Consider the following 21967-nt stretch of genomic DNA (forward strand, 5'->3'; position numbering starts at 1 on the left):
AGAGGTGGCACATGGAATACAGTGTTGGGAAGCGTATGAAGGAATTAAGGTATAGATTATTTTCTAAACGGGGAGAAAATTCAAGTATCAGAGGTGAAAAGAGTCTTGGGAGTTCTTGTGCAGGATTCCCAAAAGGTTAACTTGTAGTTTGAGTCTGTGGTAAGGAAGGCATATGCAATGTTAGCATTCATTTTGAGAGGACTAGTATAGAAAAACAATGACGTAATGCTGAGGCTTTATAAGGCATTGGTCAGGCTGCATTTGGAGTTTTGTGAGCAGGTTTGGGTCACTTATCTAAGAAAAGTGAGCTGGCATTGGAGAGTGTCCAGAGGAGGTTCATGAGAATGATTCCGTGAATGAAAGGGTTAATGTACGAAGAGCCTTTGATGACTCTGGGACTGTCCTCATTGCAGTTTGGAAGAATGAGGGGGGATCTCATTGAAACCTTCTGGTATTGAAAGGCAAAGATAAAGTGGATGTGGAGAGAACGCTGCCTATAGTTGGGGAGTCTAGGACCAGAGAGCACAGCCTCAGAATAGTGGAGGTCCATTTAGAATAGAGATGAGGAGTAATTTCTTTAGCCAGAGAGTGATGAATCTGTGGAATTCACTGCCACGGAAAGCTGTGGTGGCCAAGTCATTGGCTATATTTAAAGTGCAGGTTGATAGACTCTTGATTAGTTAGGGCATGAAAGGCTACGGGGAGGATGCAGAAGAATGGGTTTGAGAGAGATAATAAATTAGCCTTGATGGGATAGTGGTAAATTAGGCTTGATGGGCCAAATGGGTTGCTTTTGTTCCTAAGTCTTACGGTCTTATGATTGACTGTTAATATATTTTTGCACACTACTTTTAAGCATTACCTAAAATTCTGTACCTACCTCCATCTTATCAGGCATAACTTGCATTTGTATCACATTACTTTTTAATACTAACAGGTATAGCAAGTTGCATTGTACTAATGTTTCAAACATGTCTTTGCTGAGGGATAATGCAGTCAAATCTTATTTAACACAAGCAGCATTCTAATAGCATAAAAACCCTTGTTGGACAAGTAGTGTTAGTCTACTCAAAGTGCTCTCACTGAACTAATCTGGAGGAACATTTATTTCTGATAACAAGTATAAAATATTCAGGTCCATCAAAATTCATATTAATGAGACTTGTCAGTAAATGTAAAATCTTGGCTATTCAGTATTAAGTACACTTTAATGAAACCTGATAACAGCACATCTTGCACATTTAAAAAATAACTGCTAGCATTATCTTTCTGGCTGAGGTTTTGACCTTTCACGTTAGAGTTCCAATTACTTCTGCTAAGTTAGCTTTGTATTTTAAAGCAGAACTTCCAAACACTTTAATAAACTTCTGCATTTTTGACATTGAGATAATACAGGTTCTCAATAAGCATAAGATTACTTGGGAAGAATCTAGTTTGAAATTCTAAAGCCTGGGCTACACAGACAAGAGCACTGGACAATGGGAGGTCAGATGCAATGACACCGATTGACAGCATTAGTCAAAAGCACAGCAGGAAAGCCTACATATGCAGGTTCAACAGCTGGGGCAACAAATGCCCTTTCACAGGTGTGCAACATTTGTCGTTTTACAATTCTATAATCAGTTGCTGTGCTTTCTTTATATCAAACTTGAGAGCAGATTCTCTTTTATCAATGTATTACACCTCAAAGAAGAATAACTCTGCACTTGTATCCATTCCAACTGAACTTCTTAAATAATTTAACAGCCACTGATTCACAACTGTCATGTAACTCAGTGAGAATCAAGATCTGAAATTAGAACAACATCACCATTTCAGAGACCACAATCAACTTTCGTTTTTCAGGAGGATGATAGGAAATTACCCCCATAAATTTTAAGAGAAATGGTAATGATGAGAGGGTGACAAAATCAATGGTTAAAATGTAACTCATTCTATGTACGGCTCTGAAGATTGCTACTATTTATTAATTACTTTGTTGGCTCTGGTTAAAGATTAATTAACCAATCACTTCTACATTGACAAGCATGTTTCCACACGCACAAGAGGTATGTACTGCAGATGCTGTAAATCTAGAGCAATACACATAATGTGTTGGAGGAGCTCAGAAAGTCAGGCAGTATCTATGCATAGGAATAAACAGCTGATGTTTTGGGCTGGGACCCTTCATCAAAACTGATGAAGACTGCACTGGCTATTGTGTTTGGTGTCCACTAACATGAGTAGGCTTTGGGCCTACTCTGGGGTTCACATCTAAGGACTCATTTGGTTCAGAATGTTCTTACTCATTTCTATTGTCGGCATGATTTGTGTTTTTCCCCCTTTCTCTGCACATTAGGGGTTTGGTCTTTATTATTTTTTCATTGTGTTCTTTTGGTTTTCTTGCTTTCTGGCTGTCTGTAGGCAAACAAATCTTAACGTGCAGCCTTTGGTAATATATCTACTTTGAAACTTCGTTTATTCCCATCTATAAATGCTGCCTGACCTACTGAGCTCCACCAGCACCTTATGTGTAATATTTACCATAATTCTTGTTTACAGTTGTTCTATATTATATATACCCTGTGATTAAAAAAAAACAAGTTTATAGTCTCAAAATATAGCTTTACTGAAAAAATGAAAAACAGAGGTGAGTAATTTCTGAGGAAGTAACTTCAGACCTAATAACTTGGGAAGAATTTAATACCATATATAATCCTGAGTAATTTGTTGCAATAATAAAGTATATATAGTACCAAGGTAAAGTGCTTTAAACATATTCATACTTCTATTTAAGAAAGTGTAATTTTTGAAATACACTTTGGAACAGAGTGGGGGTTACCAGCCCAACAGAAGGATTAGAGTGGTTCAGGCATGTGGCTCATTTTTAAAGAACGACGAGGGACAGGCAGTAAAGATTGCCTAAAATCTAAGTAATGGGGTAAAAAGCACAACTGGTCCACTAATATCTATTAATTTATTTTGAAATCGTTTGAGAATATCATCAGGAATTTACTAATCCAAATGTATACAAACCAGGTGGAAAGTGGATTAAAAAAAAGGGTGAAGCAACCCAGCAGAAATGAATTTGTTACACAAGTAGCATCATCTGCACGACAATAATCACTATCGTTTCAGTGTTGTACTCTTCTTGGGTCTGAGTGCAAATGTGGAAAAGCATGTCAATACGGTGTAAGTATGAATGGAGAGAACAGACAAACTATACAAAACAATCACTTACCTGCTGTATTGAAATAACTCATTACATCCAACTGTCATAGCTAATAAATGTCCAAGATTAACAAATGTATTTAACTGTGCACAAAAGCAATGGTAAGTATTATTAAACTTAAAATCCCGTACTTACTGTATATAAATATAATAAAGCACAATGTATGTTGTTAGACATGAAGATATTTTGGGTTAATATTGAGCATCTGTCACAAAAGCAATACCATGACCTTTATTGCCAAAAGTGCTAATTCTATGAATCTTAAAATGATGATCTATCCCCCTTCAGTTCCTATAATTTATTTGCAAATAGTTACTGGGATTCTGATCCTACATTTAATTAGCTGATAATTTTTCTTCACTGAATTATTTTACTGCAGGCAATGGCACTCAGTCACGTTGTCCAGCAATAACTGTTCTGATAGGTGGAATACTTTTTTTAAAACTATAATGCAGATGACACAAGCTTTTGAGACCTGACTCGAGTTGGAACAGTAAAACACTAATTATTGATAGCACCTTTTTTTTTGAAACCTTTGAAATCAGGGAAATATAGTCTTATAATTATGTTTTTCTCCTATTTTTAAGTAAAAGATAATGTTAATTATTAATGACAAAAGGAGGGTAAATATAAAGCAGCATGATTAAAGCATGGCTGCATTAGGGATATTTTAATTAAGTGAAAATGCTAATGTTGTTATACTAAGCAGATCAGATTAAAATGATCCTCACTGTGAGTTATTGTAACCCATATTTTATGTTGCATTACCAATGACATGTAAAAAAAGATGTACAAGATATACCACTATCCATAAACGTTACTACAAAAAAGCCTATATATTAAATGACAGGGACTAATAATTGTTTTTCATATTCGTTTGCGCATCATGACTTCTTTTATGTTTTACATTTGCAAAAGGAAATAGCGTGACAGTCACTTTAATTTCTAAAGAAATCATTTCTCCCTCAAATGTTTGCAGAGATCTGCATTTCAGTCGACAGTAATTAGCATTAACTAATAAAGAACACTCACATCGCCACTCCAAAGAATTCGTGTTTTGCTGTTGATATGACAATGTCTGCCGTGCATAGAACTTTGAGGTAGTCGTCTTTACTGCTTTGGTAGCCCCAGTGCAAAACAGAGGAACCCAATTCCCTTCTGGCCTCAGCAAAGATGTCTTTAATGAGAAAAAAATATTCAACAATTCAATATGGTGCAAAATTAACTCGTATGTCAGCTTTGCCTCGTCTAAAGTTCAGGTTAATTAGCTTCTGCTTATTTTATAGAACTTCTCAGAGTTGTTTGCTTGTATAATCAAGGCAAGGAAGCAGAACCAAATGCTGAGGTGCAAAAGCTGACAGAAGCGAGGGCTGCCTCAACATCCTCCCCTCTATGAAAAGCCAACTGTCTGCTTCATAAAACTCGCTTAGCAGACAGTGAAACAAAATGGACTGTAAAGTTCGTTAAATGAAAATATTAAAAAAGAATTAAGCTAATGGAGATAAAATTAAAAGAAATGAGGCAACAAAAACATCACACCAAAAATGGCATCACTGTGACAGCTAAGTTTCCTAATGACGGACTGCATTCGGAAAAATTAAATGGCATTCCACGCTTAAATTTCTTTGGAAAGTAATGATCCATGAATGATGCTCACTCCAGGCATTTAGAAGTGGGAAAAAAATGCTCAACAACAACAAAGAGGTTTCTGAGACTGACAGAGATTTTTGCAACATTGAAGGTGTTTATTTTTGTGAGGTGGGGGGTGGGTTGGGGAAGGAATGCTTTTATGTCTCAATGAAGCAATACCTGGTATATCTGTAAAAGTCTCGCCAAGGACAGAAACTTCGAAGGTTAGTCCATCCTCCTTCAGCTTCAATAATGTTTTAAAGAAGAGTTCAGGGTCTTTGTCATGCTCCCTTGAAACAAAGCAAGATTCAAGGTGGTGAGAGGGCCTTATAAGTTAAATAAGGTGGCATTTGGCATGTCATGAAAATAAAATACCCCAAATCGAGTCTCCTTACACTTAGAAACTGCTTTTCCTTTTAAACCCTTTGGAAGATAGTCAAATAGAATATAGCTAAGTTGTCAAGAGTCCTTTATAATGCTTTGTATGCGTTTGTTCATTTATATTGTGTCCATGATAATGAGAAAGGTAGCTGAAAGGAGTTATGAGTCTGACAATGTGAGGGAGAGAATTTAGCATACACAGTTGAAATGTTGAAAATATTGTAACTAATGACTGTGTTTTTGCTGATGCTAATTTAGCTCCCTCACACTGTCAAGTTCTGAACTCCTCCAGCTTGGTTCACTGATGAAGTCATCAAGACTATTTGTTTATAAAGTAAATTCATCTCTTGCCCTCCCCCTTAAAGAAATTGTAGGATAATAAAATTCATCATAATTCTCTACAACTTCTTTATCAAATATTAAAAGGAGTAATGAATCCAAGGAGATGAAATTGATCAACTCTAATAGTGTCCCAATAGTAATCGGAAACATTCTGAATTGCATCCAATTATCTTCCCGCATCAGCATACCTAGAACTTATCTGAGGTACTTTGTAACACAATTGTCTATGGCACATTAAGAGTTAAATTTAAACATACTGATGAAGTGAATTTCTGGTGTACCAACTTCTTCAACAATTCTGACAACACAAGTTTAGATACACAATATTAAGTTAGACTCTGATTACAAAATAACCCTTACAATATTATTTTCCTACTTAGTGGAGCTCTGTATATTTTTATTGACAAAATAAATCATGTTAGTTGATAGCAGTTAAGAATATTTAAACTCCAGAACAATCTGGCTCCAGGTTTGGGTAAACATTGGTTGAAAAAAAGTTTACTACTTGCAATTCATGCAGAGTAGGATGTAAAAAGTGCAGGAAAATCCTTCAACTTGATCTTGCGACATGGATCAAATAGAACAAAGCAAATAATAATTTAGCAGTATAACATTGCTATTCATTCTTGGCAATGTTTTAAAGGGAAAAAAAACTTCCAATAAAATATATTCCATTTTAATTATAAATACTGGGTTTCAATAGAATTTTTACCCTTGGTGAAATTTTTACTCAAGTGCTAATTAGTGCAAGATGCATTCACAGTTTTACTGCGCAGTTCCCTATCACAACATTAATCAATCCTGCAATCAGAACATATTAATTTTTTTTATTTTAGCACTTGTCCAAGATACATGAAATTCACATTAACCCTCAGAGTGCCATCTATCTGCCATGTACGCCCACCCTTTTCAAACATTCTGAATCTGCAATGTGAAAATGCTAAACGAGAGGTGGGTAGTCCAAAATATACCTCAATAGAGATTTCCATGTGCAAGTTAAAATGACATTTTATTTGTACGTGTTTATATATCTTATGAATACTTGTGAGAAAAAAAATCTAATCACATGGTTTGCAAGGTTAAGGTCCAGACTCAATGTCTAATCTATCTGAAAAATACAAAACTAATTCTTTTGTATGGAACAAGAACATCATCATTTACAAGGACTGTGAATTTAGACTACAATAGCTTCTTGCTGAAGGTCAAATGTCTCTGTTACGTGTTAATAATAATCTAAAGCAGCACCTCCAACTACACTATTTCTGCAGGGTTCATATTAGGCTCCTAAGGTGTGGTATTAACAGAGCTTATTTATTTTAATTTGAGAGGCTCTTATTTGTCCATTCCCTTGTGGCAAAACTGATTTCCATGATGATTCCCTTCTTAATTTTAATACCCTTTTTACTCATCATATAGACATTAGAATTTTGCAGAAAATAATGGAACTCCTGCGCAGGAAGAAAAGACAACTGAAGGGATGATAGTAAACTAGCTTTTGCAATTAATTGGTGTATGGTAGTGCACGTGTATGATAACAGAATTTTTCACCAAGGAAAGCGAGGTTAATTAATGTACGAGCTGCATTCACCAAGATGCTGAATTTAGTATTTTTCCCCCATGGTGTCTTAAGTGCCTTGATTTCTCAGTAATGACCTAGTTCTCCTAATGAGTAACATTAACCCCTGGCTGTATCTGTCCAGGACTTAATTGTCAACTGAAGCTGAAAGAGAAGAGTTTGCCGATCAGCAGGTATGTGGTACATTAACACATGTCAACTCAGGTCCTAATAAATAAATCTGTTGCCATAGGAATAGTAACATCAGCAGCACTGCTTTTCCTCAATTTTAAATAAATATCTATCAAGAAATGAGGAAGGTGTTAGTGGGGGTGAATGATATGGGGCGGAGAGCATGAGAGATTGAAATATGTAAGTACATTTTTAAAAATGCAGTTTTCTCAGGTGATTCTTTGAAAATGCCAAAATAGTTATTTTTTAAGTTATCACTTTTTCCTTCTAGTTGTATTACGACCCCCACCATCCTCACACTTCAATAGCAACTTCTAATTCTGATTAAGTCCACCAGTTCTATCCTTTTATTTTGGGCTCTTGTATCCCTTAATTAACAAACCTGACATTAAAGTAACCAGCCAGCAAGTGCACAGAACCGGGTGGCATTTAAAGTGTTTTATCATGAAATTATCCCAACAGAGTCCATCCCGCAAGATAACATCATCATCAATACTCCATGCAAGACCCAACAGCTCGAGCACAATATTGCCTGCCATTTATCTGTTGTCAGCATAGGTTACAAACTGTAATCCTTGACTGCCTTGGAATTAGAATGTCTTTGATGTCCCCACAAGAGTTTTTGCCTGAAGGCTTTACCAATGCTCTGCAGCTCAATGTTTATTCCTCGTAATCTTCCTCTCATCTCCGGGCTACTGGTGACAGATGGTTATGTGCACACAATAGTGTTAGAGTTTGATATTTTTTTTGCTCTCTATACAACAAATATCTATCAGATGTGGGCCAAGAAAGCTGACATAGCTAACTTAGGTAATGGCAACAAACAGCTTGAGTTGATGTTTTTGTCTTCCCTTCTCCCCTGCCTGTTTCCTTTCTAAAATTCTCAAAGGTAAAGTATAATAACTTGGCTGGCTTTTACAAAAAAACACACATAGCAAATGACAACATCCTTTGTTTCCAAATATTAATATATTCAATTTATAATACCAGTACTTCAAATTGATAGATACGGTCATGAAGTGAATAACTCGCTTGTCTGTGTTTACCCTTGATGACCTGAAGCAGTAGTAAAATTTACTGTGCCCTCCTGATTTTTAAGGATGCCCTAGACATAAACGATGCTGGTATACACATCTCCATCTCTACTAATGTTTAAAAACATCATTTTTTATTTCTGGAATGACTGCTTGCTCTATATATTGTACTGATTAAATATCCCGTTACATAATAAGAGACTTGAACTAATATGTAATCATGGACCAAGGATTTCAGGTATAGTTGCTGCATTTCACAACTCGGCACCATTAAATGATAAAAAATTATGAAAAGACTGACTTTAAAAAATAAATGTAAAAAAAAATCATGTTACAACATGATTTGTAAACTAATTCTGGGTCAATTCTTCCTCTGTGAAAGCTTTACACTATATCACCAGAAATTTCACATTTTGTTTCTTAAGGCCCCAGAGTCAAAGATGAAAATCCCTTTAGATACCAGCTGCTGCAGATCAGCTATGAAAGCTTCTGGAGTTTTAATGTACTGGAAGTCAAATCTGTGTAAAGACGATTTATTTTCCTGTTGTGTGCACTAACTGATTCACCTGTAAACAGTTGTTCAATAAAATCTGTTCTACTGATCCATCCCAAGCGCCTCTTCCAAGCACCTTATAAATCTCGGATGAAGTAGACTCTAATCAGGCCACATGCAGATTAACCAGGCTCAGAGGTCACTGAAACAAAATGTTCACATCCACCTCTGCAAAAATACTAGGTGCTAGACATCCCTCTGTACGTTCACCCTCATATCCCTTCGCTACTGCATTTTAATCCCAATGTATTCCCCTCTAACGACACTGAAAACTGAAGTTTATGAATGTATACTTGTAGCAATTAACTGAGCTGCAGATTCTGCTGTTCAGAAGAGATTACAGAGTCCAGCTTTGTCAGTGATAATATGTCGAATGTGCCTCTGAAAAGATAGAGATGATTTACGTTTATAGATTACCTCAGATGTATATTACTCACCACCTGTGTGGCCAGACAATGTGTAAAGGTTTATACTGGGAAGCCACGTTGTAATTTTCCTCTGAGTTGCAACTCAGCCTGCTGCAGAGGTTAAAGGCCAAATGTTCCTTATCTTCTCCTCCGTGATAAGCACTTGTACCTTCACTTTTCTTGATGTGCTTCAGCTCCTCGAGTGATTCTGATGGGCTTGATAGCCCTTCCTGCTTCTCAGCAGGGTGAGGTTCCAGGACAGAAGAACTGTTTCTCATCAGTTCATTATCGTGTTTATACTTTTGCAAAGCAATCAGGCCGTCTAATCCTTCACCGTCGTCAATGTCTTGAACACCAGTCATCTGAGGAGTTTGGCAAAGTTTATGTGCTGGCAGAAATCTGAAGCAAGAGATTAGATTGTGATGTACATGTGGAATGGAGAAATCATAGAAAATATACAAACAACAGCAATGTTCAATGCAATAACAAAAATCGCCTGTAGTGTATAAAAAAAGTTAAAGAAAACAATTTAAACTAATATTACATGCAATTTTTCCACTTCGAAGAATTCAATCAAAAGAATGTGTTCAATGCATTATTGTTGGCATTACAATCTGTTATTTTTCTCAAAGGTTATGATCAGCTAAGAATCCTATATGTACATCAATGCAACGTCTCAGTTACATAGAATTATAGTGTAAATGACAGAAACAGATCATTCAATAAAACTCATCCATGCTGGCGTTTATTGGTCAATTGAGTGCCTTCCTGCTTGCTTTCCTCAACTAAACTTATCACTGCAACACCATTTTCTCTTCTCCCTTATCTCCCAGCCTCCTTTAAAATTCCACTGTTGTTGTCATTTGATGTTGTGGTGTTCGACGAACCTGGCAATTAGCTTACAGATGTTTCATCACCAGTCGAGGCGACATCTTCAATGCGCAGCTGTTGGTGTTTCTCTCCAGGAGCACTTATAGGCCCCCTGTTCCCTTGCCTTAATCCTGACTGGCTACCCCTTCAATTGACCATTGAACTCTACTGGCTTGTGTTTCTTCGGCTCTTCACCACCACTCTAAACAATTATAGTCAACACAGCTAGCTCCTTTGGGAGTCATTTCCACACTTTCACCATTCCTTTGTTAATGAAATGCCTTCCAATCCTCTGCTAGATTTACAGAATTGTTACAGCACCAAAGGAGTCTATTTGGTCAATAAAGTCTGCACCAACTCTTTGCAGGTTCAGTTCCTTTGTAAGTATAGTTCTTAACTCAGTTCTCTGCTCTTTCCCCTTAATGATGCAAACTTCTTTCTTTCAGTTTAGTTCTGACTGCTACATTTGCCTTTTCCAGTCCACCTGGTACAGAACTCTACATACTAACCACTTGTGGGAAAAAATATTCTTCACTTTTGGTTCTTATTCTAATCAATTTCATTTTATGACTCTTGATTCTTGGACTTCCTAACAGTGAATACATTTGATTTTTTCACACCCTCTGAGATTTTCAATTCCTTGATTAGTTATTTTTACAACCTCCAAGGAGAACAGCCAAATTTTATCTAAATACAAAAACTCTCTTTCCACTTTCTCTAAAGCAGGGGTTTCCAACCTTCTTAATGCTATGGACCCCTACTATTAACCGAGGGGTCCATGGACTCCAGGTTGGGAACCTCTGCTCTAAAGCCTTTACACCTTCACTAATGTCCAGCATTCAGAACTGGACATTAGGCTTTGGGCACAGTCAAACCGATTCTCTGGGGATCCACTTCATTGAAACCTTCTGTAATTTTGAAGACGCTATTAGGTCACCAAGTCAGTCCGTCATTCCCTGGGAATGTGTATCATCACATTTATGGGATTATCCTTGCAAATTATCTCTGCATTCTCTCTAGAGCCTCTTATAATCATCATCATTCAGTGCCATATCATAAGATGTGGGCAATCTTGGTCTTCAATACATATGAGCCAAAACTATAAGCAATTTTAAAGCATGTACAAAGCTTTAAAACAAATAATAAAATTACTAATTTTCATTTTGCTTGAATATTTTCAAAAAGTTCATATTAAAAAAAACTTCCCCAAGAAAAACAAAATAGTCAAACTGGTAGTCAGTGCATATATACATGATCAGCAATAAACAACCAAATAACCCATTGCCCAGTTACACCAAACAAGATTCTCCAAGTTCTGCTTTCTCAGAAGAGTGAGTAATTTTGAACTTTTATTTGTTTTGGGGGTAGCATGTTGATTTTCTTCAACACCGTCAAACACTTAACATTCCGAGTAAAGCAGCACTGTTAATAAGAACAGCTCTGTTTCAATCTTTTCATTTCAGTTTCTTTGTCCACAGAGATAGAGCTCATACTCAAAATGTCCTTATCAAGATTACAGACAGGCTTGTAACTGAAGAAGAAATTTTCTAGGATAATGGAGAACCACATAAAATAACTGAATGCACTGCCATTTCTATCAAACTGAAATGTCTAGCTTTCACTCACATGAAGAATGACTGCAATTTTATATACAAGTATTTTATTTTAGATGTAGAATGGGTTAATCCGGTGTTTTGCTGACATTAAAAGGAACACACTGTCTGAGGAAATGTTTAGTTAAACTCTTTACTATATGCTCACTTTTAGGATTAGTCCCAATATTTTTATATTCTGGAAAATATACTTGTGGAAAAGTCTGCACTATGTCATAGTTACACATAGACCTATAAAACAAAAGCTACAGGTCTTTTCTTTAAGGGTTCATTCATAATTTTCCAGCTCTTCATCCACATGAGAATTTTACTTTTGAGTATATATGTGTTTGGAGAAAGGGAGCAGATTTGGGAATTAAAATAATGCATAATTTACACTGGGCAAAGCAGCAATTTTCTTTCCAATATATGGAATATTCATAAAACCATAAGACACAGGAGCAGAATTTGGCCATTTGGCCCATCAAGTCTGCTCTGCCATTCAATCATGGCTGATCCTTTTTTTCCCCTCCTCAGCCCCACTCCCACCGGCCTTCTTCTCCTTACCTTTGATGACATGGCCAATCAAGAGCCTATCAATCTATACCTTAAATACAGCCAACAACTTGGCCTCCACAGCTGTCTGTGGTAACAAATTCCACAAATTCGCCACATTCTGGCTGAAGAAGTTTCTCTGTATTTCTCTTTTAAGTGATACCCCTCTATCCTGAGGCTGTGCCCTTTTGTCCCAGATTCCCCCACCATGGGAATCATCCTTTCCACATCTACTCTCTCTCTCTAAGTCTTTCAGTATTCGAAAGGTTTCAATGAGATCTACCCTCATCCTTCTAACTTTCAGCTAGTACAGTCCAAGAGCTATCAAATGTTCCTCATATGATAACCCTTTCATTCCTGGAATCATCCTTGTTAACCTCCTCTGAACCCTCTCCAATGTCAGCACATCTTTTCATAGAAAAGGAGTGAAAACTGATCATAATACTCAAGGTGAGGCCTCACCTACTCTTATATTCTAGACCTCTTGATATGAATGTATTTGCTTTCCTCACCATGAACTCGACCTGCAAGTTAATCTTTAGGGTGTTCTGCACAAGGACTCCCAAGTCCCTTTGTATCTCCAATTTTTTGATTTTCTCCCTATTTAGAAAATAGTCTGCACATTTATTTATTCTACCAAAGTGCATGACAATGCATTTTCCAACATTGTATTTCATTTGCCACTTTCTTGCCCATTCTCCTAATCTGTCTATATCCTTCTGTAGCCTTCCTGTTTCCTCAACACTAACTGCCCCTCTACCAATCTATCTATCATCTGCAAAGCCATCTATTCCATAATCTAAATCAATGATACACAACATCAAAAGTAGCTGTCCCAACACCGACCTCTACGGAACACCACTAGTCACTGGCAGCCACCCAGAAAAGGATCCTTTTATTCCCACTCAATGCCTCCTACCAATCAACCAATTCTCTAACCATGCCAGTAATTTAGCTGCTATACCATGGGTTCTTAATTTGGGAAGCAGCCTCATGTGTGGCACTTTGTCAAAGGCCTTCTGAAAGTCCAAATGTATAACATTCACTGCATCCCCTTTATCTATCCTACTTGTAACCTCCTCAAAGAATTCCAACAGGTTTGTCAGGCAAGTTTTCCCCTTAAGGAAACCTTTGTTGATTCTGCCCTATCTTGTGCTATGTCACCAAGTACTCCATAAACTCATCCTTAACAATTGACTCCAACACCTTCACAACCATTGAGGTCAGGCTAACTGGTGTATAATTCCCTTTCTGCTGTCTCCCTCCTTTCTTAAAGAGTAGAGTGACATCTGCAATTTTCCAGTCCTCTGGAATCACGCTGGAGTCCAATGATTCTTGAAACGTCATTAGTAGTGTATCCACAATCTCTACTGCTACCTCTTTCAGAACCCTAGGGTGCAGTTCACCTTGCCTGGCTGAGTTATGTACCCTTAGGTCTTTCAACTTTTTGAGCACCTTCTCCCTTGTGATAGTAACTACACTCAGTTCTCTTCCCTCACTCCCTTCAACAACCACTTTTAGTGTCTTCCACAGTGAAGCCCAATGCAAAATACTCATTTATTTCATCTGCCATCTGCTTGTTCCCCATTATTATTTCTCCCCATTTTCTAGCCACTCCCATCTCTCTTTTTATTTTTTACATACTTGAAAAAGCTTTTGCTATCCACCTTGATATTGTTTGCAGGCTTGCTTTCATATTTCATCTTCTCCCTCCTAATGATTCTTTTAGTTGCTCTCTATAAGCTTTCAAAACCTTTATCTTCTCACTCATTTTTGCTTTGTTGTATGCACTCCCTTTTTTCTTTTATATTAGCTTTGACTTCCCTTGTCAGCCACTTGAGTATTTCTTTGTTTTTGGAATACATCTGTCCTACATCTTCCTCATTTTTCCCAGCAACTCAAATCATTGCTGCTCTGCTGTCATCCCTGCCAGCATCTCCTTCCAATTTACTTGGTCAACTCTTCTCCCATACCACTGTAATTTCCTTTACTCCTCTGAAATACTGCTGCATCAGATTTCACTTCCTCCCTATCAAAATTCAAGTTGAACTCAATCATTTCGTGATCGTTGACTTCCAAGGGTTCCTTTACCTTAAGCTCCCTAATCACCTCCGGTTCATTACCTACATTCAATCCAGTATAGGCTCAACAACAAATTGTTCTGAAAAGCCATCTTGTAGGTATTCAACAAATTCACTCTCTTGAGATAAATTACCAACCTGCATGTTAACCAATCTACCTGCATATTAAAATCTCCCATGACTATCATAACATTGTCCTTTTGACATGCCTTTTCTATTTCCCACCATAATCTGTAGTCCACATCCCAGCTACTGTTGGAGGCCTGTGTAGAACTGTCATCAAGGTCATCAATCATTTTTGTCACCAATGTGCTTGCAAATTTGGTTACAAAAAAGCTTTGAATTCAATGATCATATTTAGAAGTTGCCTGAATATTGTTAATGATAGCTATTTTCCTTTTTTGATTACTTTTGTTCCTTTAGCCTCAAAAAATTAAGATATCCAGCTGAAATTAAAATATCTGTGAATAAACTATGCACACAACTGACATTAATTCAGGTTCCTTAAATTTCATGTTGTTAATAGGTGTCATTGAATCATTGGGCAGAGAAGATGTTACCTCCCATTTGTCATGACTTGGGTCAATGCTGCAGGAAAACATTATTTTTAGAACACATGAACACTTTACAGCAGAGAGCAAATGCATTATTCTCATGTCATAGGTGATAACTGGAGTATCCTATAAGCTTCCCTTTCCTCCTTGTCTCAGGAGGTTAGACTTCAGAGTGAGGAAGACTCTCTCTTCTTCACAAGCTAGCTTTCTCTATTGCTAAATGTTCAGACAAGATTTAAGATTCACGTACATCTATTATCAAAGAATGTATAAATTATATAACCTTGAGATTTGCTTGCTCACAGGTAGCCACAAAGCAAGAAACTCAAAATAACCCAATTTAAAGAAAAAAGTATAAAAATAAAAATAAAAGACCTTCACTCATTGCACAAGAGAAAAAAAAAATACAAGTCATGCAAACAATTTAAACAAACAACAGCATTCCGAACCAAAAATGAGTCCTCAGATCTGAACCCTGGGACAGCGCAGAGTAGGCCCAAAGCCTTGCCTATTCCTTAGTGGGCACGGAACACAGCGGTGCCGTCTTCATAGCCACATTGCCATGGAGATGTCCACCGCGGAGAATGAGCAAAATCGGTTCTCGTCTCAACCAACACCCTGTCTATTCGGTTTATCTGGACTGGTGTCTAAATTGACCCAATGAAGACTGCCCTGTCTGCTGTATTCTGTGCATGCTAATATGATGAACTGATAAGCGAACCTTTGGACTGACGTTTTGGGCCAAGATCAGTGGCATATGATCTTCAGCATAGGTTATAGATACAAAATTTACCACATGCAACAAAAAAGATGCATTAGTGTTATTGGCATGTTGGAACAAATATACTTCCAAAGCATTTTTAAATGTAAGCAGCCAGATCCACATGGAAATTCTCAATACCTCAAACCTCTTGCATTATGACCTGGATTTATTGTCGAGTTGTCACACAAATGCAGCAACACATTATTTTTCAAGAATGCGTCCTGAGTGACTGATGTAATTGCATCTGTGGATACCACATATTCAAAGAAATGAAGAAGATGAATGATGTTTTATTAATGGAAGAAAAGTACCCCTTGTATCATCCAAAATGTAACCTATCAATTGTTGCACAGAACTAGAGGCCAATTCAAGTGTTCAAAATGCTGGTGTTGATACAGTTCTACTTTGATTTGCCAATAAATCAAATACTCTAAGGTAGATTTTATATACCTAATAGAATGGTAGAAATGCAAGACAAAAGTCTCTGAATAAGGGGTTTCCAACTTGTGGTCCGCAGACCTCTCAATTAATGGCAGGGGTCTATGGCATAAGAAAGGCTGGCAACCCCTGCTCTAAAAGCATTTGGCTTCAAATTCATTCCAAATCAGTTTTACCTTTTTGAAAATAAGCTTAATGTTTAGTAGTTGGTGAATAGACTGATATTAATCAACTAAAGATAGTTCCAGTGGATAAAATTTATTGACCTATGTATCATAGTCCAGGTTTTCTTTAGAATCATTTAGAAGATAGAATAGTATAGCACAGAACCGGCCCTTCAGCACCCAATGTTGTGGCGAACTAGTGAAAATAGCAAACAAATACCCAACTAAAGCCATGTCTATATCCTTCTATTGTACATTCCTGAGCCTATCTAGGAGCATCATGAATGTTTCAATTGTATTTACCTGCACTATTACCCCAGCAGCACAGTTCAGGCACCCACCGCTCTCCATGTTAAAAAACCTTGCCCTTTGAATGTTTCTTCATTCCACCCTAAATGCACACCCTCTGGTATTCGACATTTCAACCCTGGGAAAATGTGGACTCTCTCGAAACCTCTCATAATATTATCAGACCTCCCCTCAGCATCTGCCACTCCAGAGAGAACAACCCAAGTTTGTCCAGCCTCTAGTAGCATCTTCCCTCTAATCCAGGCAGTAACTTGGTAAATCTCTTCTGCACCATCTCCAAAGCCTTGACATCCTTTCTATAATGGGGCGACCAGAACGGTGTGCCTTACTCCAGAAGTAGTGTAATTGGAGTTTTAAAAAGCTTCAAGATAACTTCTTGACTCTTGAACTAAATTCCTCAAGTAATAGATAGATAGATAGATACTTTATTCATCCCCATGGGGAAATTCCAACTTTTTTCCAATGTCCCATACACTTGTTGTAGCAAAACTAATTACATACAATACTTAACTCAGTAAAAAAATATGATATGCATCTAAATCACTATCTCAAAAGCATTAATAATAGCTTTTAAAAAGTTCTTAAGTCCTGGCGGTAGAATTGTAAAGCCTAATGGCATTGGGGAGTATTGACCTCTTCATCCTGTCTGAGGAGCACTGCATCGATAGTAACCTGTCGCTGAAACTGCTTCTCTGTCTCTGGATGGTGCTATGTAGAGGATGTTCAGAGTTATCCATAATTGACCGTAGCCTACTCAGCGCCCTTTGCTCAGCTACCGATGTTAAACTCTCCAGTACTTTGCCCACGACAGAGCCCGCCTTCCTTACCAGCTTATTAAGACGTGAGGCGTCCCTCTTCTTAATGCTTCCTCCCCAACACGCCACCACAAAGAAGAGGGCGCTCTCCACAACTGACCTATAGAACATCTTCAGCATCTCACCACAGACATTGAATGACGCCAACCTTCTTAGGAAGTACAGTCGCCTCTGTGCCTTCCTGCACAAGGCATCTGTGTTGGCAGTCCAGTCTAGCTTCTCGTCTAACTGTACTCCCAGATACTTGTAGGTCTTAACCTGCTCCACACATTCTCCATTAATGATCACTGGCTCCATATGAGGCCTAGATCTCCTAAAGTCCACCACCATCTCCTTGGTCTTGGTGATATTGAGACGCAGGTAGTTTGAGTTGCACCATATCACAAAGTCCTGTATCAGTTTCCTATACTCCTCCTCCTGTCCATTCCTGACACACCCCACTATGGCCGTGTCATCAGTGAACTTCTGCACATGGCAGGACTCCGAGTTATATTGGAAGTCTGATGTGTACAGGGTGAACAGGACCGGAGAGAGTACGGTTCCCTGCGGCGCCCCTGTGCTGCTGACCACCATGTCAGACCTACAGTCTCCCAACCGCACATACTGAGGTCTATCTGTCAAGTAGTCCACTATCCAATCCACCATGTGAGAGTCTACTCCCATCTCCGTTAGTTTGTGCCTTAAGATCTTGGGCTGGATGGTGTTAAAGGCACTAGAGAAGTCAAGGAATGTAATCCTCACAGCACAACTGACCCCCTCTAGGTGAGAGAGTGATTTGTGCAGCAAATACGTGATAGCATCCTCCACTCCCACCTTCTCCTTATACGCAAACTGAAGAGGATCCTGGGCGTGCCTGGTTTGTGGCCTCAGATTCTGTATTATCAGCCGCTCCATGGTCTTCATCACGTGCGACGTCAAGGCAACAGGTCTGAAGTCATTCAACTCCTTTGGTTGTGGTTTCTTCGGTACCGGGACAATACAGGATGTTTTCCACTGTCTGGGTACTCTTCTCTGCTCCAGGCTCATGTTGAAGATGCGCTGTAGTGGTTCTCCCAGCTCAGTCGCACAGGCCCTCAGTAATACAGGGAAGCATGTCATGTGCCTTCTTTAAAACCTATCAACCTGTGCATGCACTTTCAGAGAGTTAAGGACTTGGATCCCAAGATCCCTCTGTACATCAAAACTGTTAAAGGTCTTGCTATTAACAGTACACTGCCCCTTTCTCCTAAAGTGAACACTTCACATTTTGCTGGTTTTAACTTCATCTGCCATTTCTCCAACCATATCTGCAACTGATCTATATCCCACTGTATCCTTTGCCAATCTTCTACACTATCAACAACACAACCAATGTTTGTAATGTCCGCAAATTTACTAACCAATCTATTTTATTTTCAGCCAGATCATCTATTAGATATCACAAATAGCAGAGATCCCAGTACAGATCCCTTTGGAACACCACTGGTAATAGACCTCCACTGATAATCTACCATTAACCACTCCACTTTATCTTCTATAGTCAAGCCAATTCTGAACCAAGCAGCCAATTCAACATAGACCTCATGCACCTTAATCTTATGAATGAGCCACACAGGGGACCTTGTCAAACACCTTACTAAAATCCATCTAGGCAACATTCATAACTCTATCTCCATCAATCATCTTCATGACCTCTTACAGAAATTTAATCAAGTTAGTAAGACACATCTAGCCCCACACAAAGCCAGGTTCACTGTCCCTAATTAGACTATAGTCTTCCAAATGTTCATAAATCTTATTGAAGAATGAAGGGACGTATTCCATTTGCCTATTCAACCAAATATGTCCCTTCCATTGAATAGGCAAATGGAACACGTCCCTTCATTATCTGCAAAGAATAAAATACCAGAGTGCTCAAATTCATAGTTTATAAAATATTAGGTAATCCATAGCTAAAGAACTGTGTGTATATTTGGTCACCACAGTACGGGAAGGAAACAGCAGCATCGGAGTTTGGGATTTAGAAGGATGCTGGCAAGGCTTGGAAATAATGTTATGAAAGACAATCAAGGCTGGGGTCATTTTCATTGAAGCAAAGAAGACTGAAGAGAAATTTGATTGAGATGTATTAAATTCTGAGAAACTGTGTAGGGTAAACAGGAAGGACCTATTTCCTTAATCAGCATGTTAATAACTTGGGGATATGTTAGTGGGGAGGCATAGATTTGAATTGATAGAAGAATTAGAGAGTATTGGGAGAAAAATAAATTATGGGATGCTGGAGATCAGGAAGTGACTTCCTGAAGTATTTGTGGAAAAATAAAGCTTTGACAGCTTTCAAAAGCACCTGGTTGAAGACTTGAAGTAAGTAAGGGGTCCATGGATCCCAGGTCTGGAGTCAGTGTTTGGCTGACACAGATAAGATGTGCCAAATGGCCTCCTCCTGTGTCTTCAATTTCTGAATCCATTCACTTTCTGTACTTGAACTTCCACTCGATTGACTAGTCTTCTGTAAACCACTACTAACATGTTCACCTACATCAGCAGTACTTAATCCTTTTCTAATTTATATTTATAATTTTTTTGCCAATGGCAAACATCTTTAAACTGTCATTTCTGTGGTTAAGCTGCAGTACTTTTATTTCTTTATAGTTATAAAGTATGCAATATAATCTTTGTGAATACTTTTGTGAAGAAAAAAAAGCCATTTCTTCAAATATATTGGAGTAATCATTCAATTAATATTCATATTTATTGCAAAGATTAAAATTAAAATAAAAACACAAATTGAATTCCATATTTAAGAGCACAAGGGTTACCACAGCTCCAACTTGGCAGTTATAACAATTTGAAAGGCTACTAAGAATGCCAATGGCAAGACATCAGTTGCTGCTTCTCCTGCCTGGGGAACAGTCCTCCACGGACTGAGATTGCCTCGAACTATGTCCCTGGAGTGCATGTTCATTTAACTAGCACTTGCAGAAGCAGAATTACCAGGGTAAGAACCAAGCTGTTGAACATTTCCAACTGACCTTGTACCTGGCCACTCTAAGTCTTTCATCCTCTCAACAACTGTCAAATCAGAGGCATCTGTTTTTTGTTGCTTTTGCCTCCAGCTGTACCCAGTCCTGCCAACTATTATTCAAAACAGAAAGCCCCTCAAAGGAGACCCATGGCTCCAGTGAAAGCTCGTGGGATCCAAAATGAAGTTGGAAATTGGATTATCAATTGGTTAGATAATAGGGCAGCTGTGACCCATAAAATCCCTGAAGGATTGGTCTTGAATATTTATTAAGAACCGCAGAAAAGCCATTGTGTAAAGAAAGGTTAAGTTTGTGGATAATGGTAAGTTATGAGTCAAAGTAATAAAGTGGTTTAAGAATAAAAAAATACAAGCCTTGCACAACAGGATAAAAATGATGCAGAAAGAATAAGACATGTTCTCAAAATCCTACATAGGTGGGATTTGTGGCAGGTATTAAGGTCCCATAAACCCCCTGTAATCTTGATGCGAGTCCAGCCCACACTCCACCACATTGCTCCATATCCCCTTCCCAACTCAGGAGTTCTGCATCCTGTGTTGGGAACCCCCGTAATATGTAACAGCCTGTTCAGACATTATTTAACAGTTTGAAGATAATGTATAAGAAAATGAACAAAAATGGAAAGCAAAATCCTGGAATATACAGTGCCTTGCAATAGTATCCAGCCCCCAACCCTTTGTTCACATAAATGAGTCTTACAACCAGGGATTTTGATCAATTTAATAGAGAATTTTTATTTGTGAAACAACATACTCCTTTTTTTTTTCCCACCAGATCCCGCCAAAAAACCCAGAAAATTGTAAAGCATGAAAAACTAAAGATTCAAAAACTGAAATGTCAGTAGATCAAAAGTATTCAATCCCCTTTCCTCAGTACTTAATTGAGCCACCTCTTACAGCTACTACAGCCAGTCGACTTTTTGGGTAAGTCCCTAATAGCTTTGCTCAAGGTGATGGAACAAAATTTGCTTACCCCTTGCAAAATTGCTCAAGTTATGTCAGGTTAATTGGGAAACAGCAGGACACACCAATTTTGAGGTCTTGCCAGAGATGTTCCATTGGGTTAAGGTCAGGACTCTGACTGGGCGACTCAAGGATATAAATTTTCTACATTTGAAGCCACTCCATGGTTGCTCTGGCAGTTTGCCTATTTCACGTCACATGCCGGTGATAATAAACCTGATTCTGATTGCTCTGGGTCATTGTCCTGTTGAAAGACAAACTTCCTCCCCAGTTTAAGCTTTCTGGCAGAGATTACGAGGTTTTGGTCCATGATCTCTCTGCATTTCGCAGCGTTCATTGCCCCATCAATCCTGACCAGATTTCCAGTTCCTGCTTCTGAAAAGCATCCCCAGAGCATGATGCTACCTCCGCCGTACTTTACAGTGGGGATGGTGTTAACTTGCTGACGCACAGTATTAGAATTATGCCACGCATACCACTTGGTGTTGAGGCCAAATACTTCTTCTTTAGACCTTCTTCCATATACTTACAGTACTT

At 38.2% G+C, this 21967-nt stretch overlaps 1 protein-coding gene across 6 annotated transcripts in view; it reads right to left on the reverse strand.

Moving 5' to 3' along the window:
• Positions 1–21967, reverse strand: part of gtdc1 (glycosyltransferase-like domain containing 1) — a 354581-nt gene that overhangs the window by 46168 nt on the left and 286446 nt on the right. For 5 of the 6 annotated variants that reach the window (XM_073025908.1, XM_073025902.1, XM_073025895.1 and 2 more), the window contains 3 exons: positions 9335–9703; positions 5021–5130; positions 4244–4388 (listed from right to left, as the gene is read on the reverse strand). In XM_073025908.1, coding sequence (XP_072882009.1) covers positions 4244–4388; positions 5021–5130; positions 9335–9703 — 624 coding nt within the window. The remainder of the gene's footprint in view (positions 1–4243; positions 4389–5020; positions 5131–9334; positions 9704–21967) is intronic. The other variant, XM_073025937.1, reaches the window with a different exon arrangement.

This window comes from Hemitrygon akajei, chromosome 2 (genome assembly GCF_048418815.1).
Source record: "Hemitrygon akajei chromosome 2, sHemAka1.3, whole genome shotgun sequence".
Lineage (NCBI taxonomy): Eukaryota > Metazoa > Chordata > Chondrichthyes > Myliobatiformes > Dasyatidae > Hemitrygon > Hemitrygon akajei.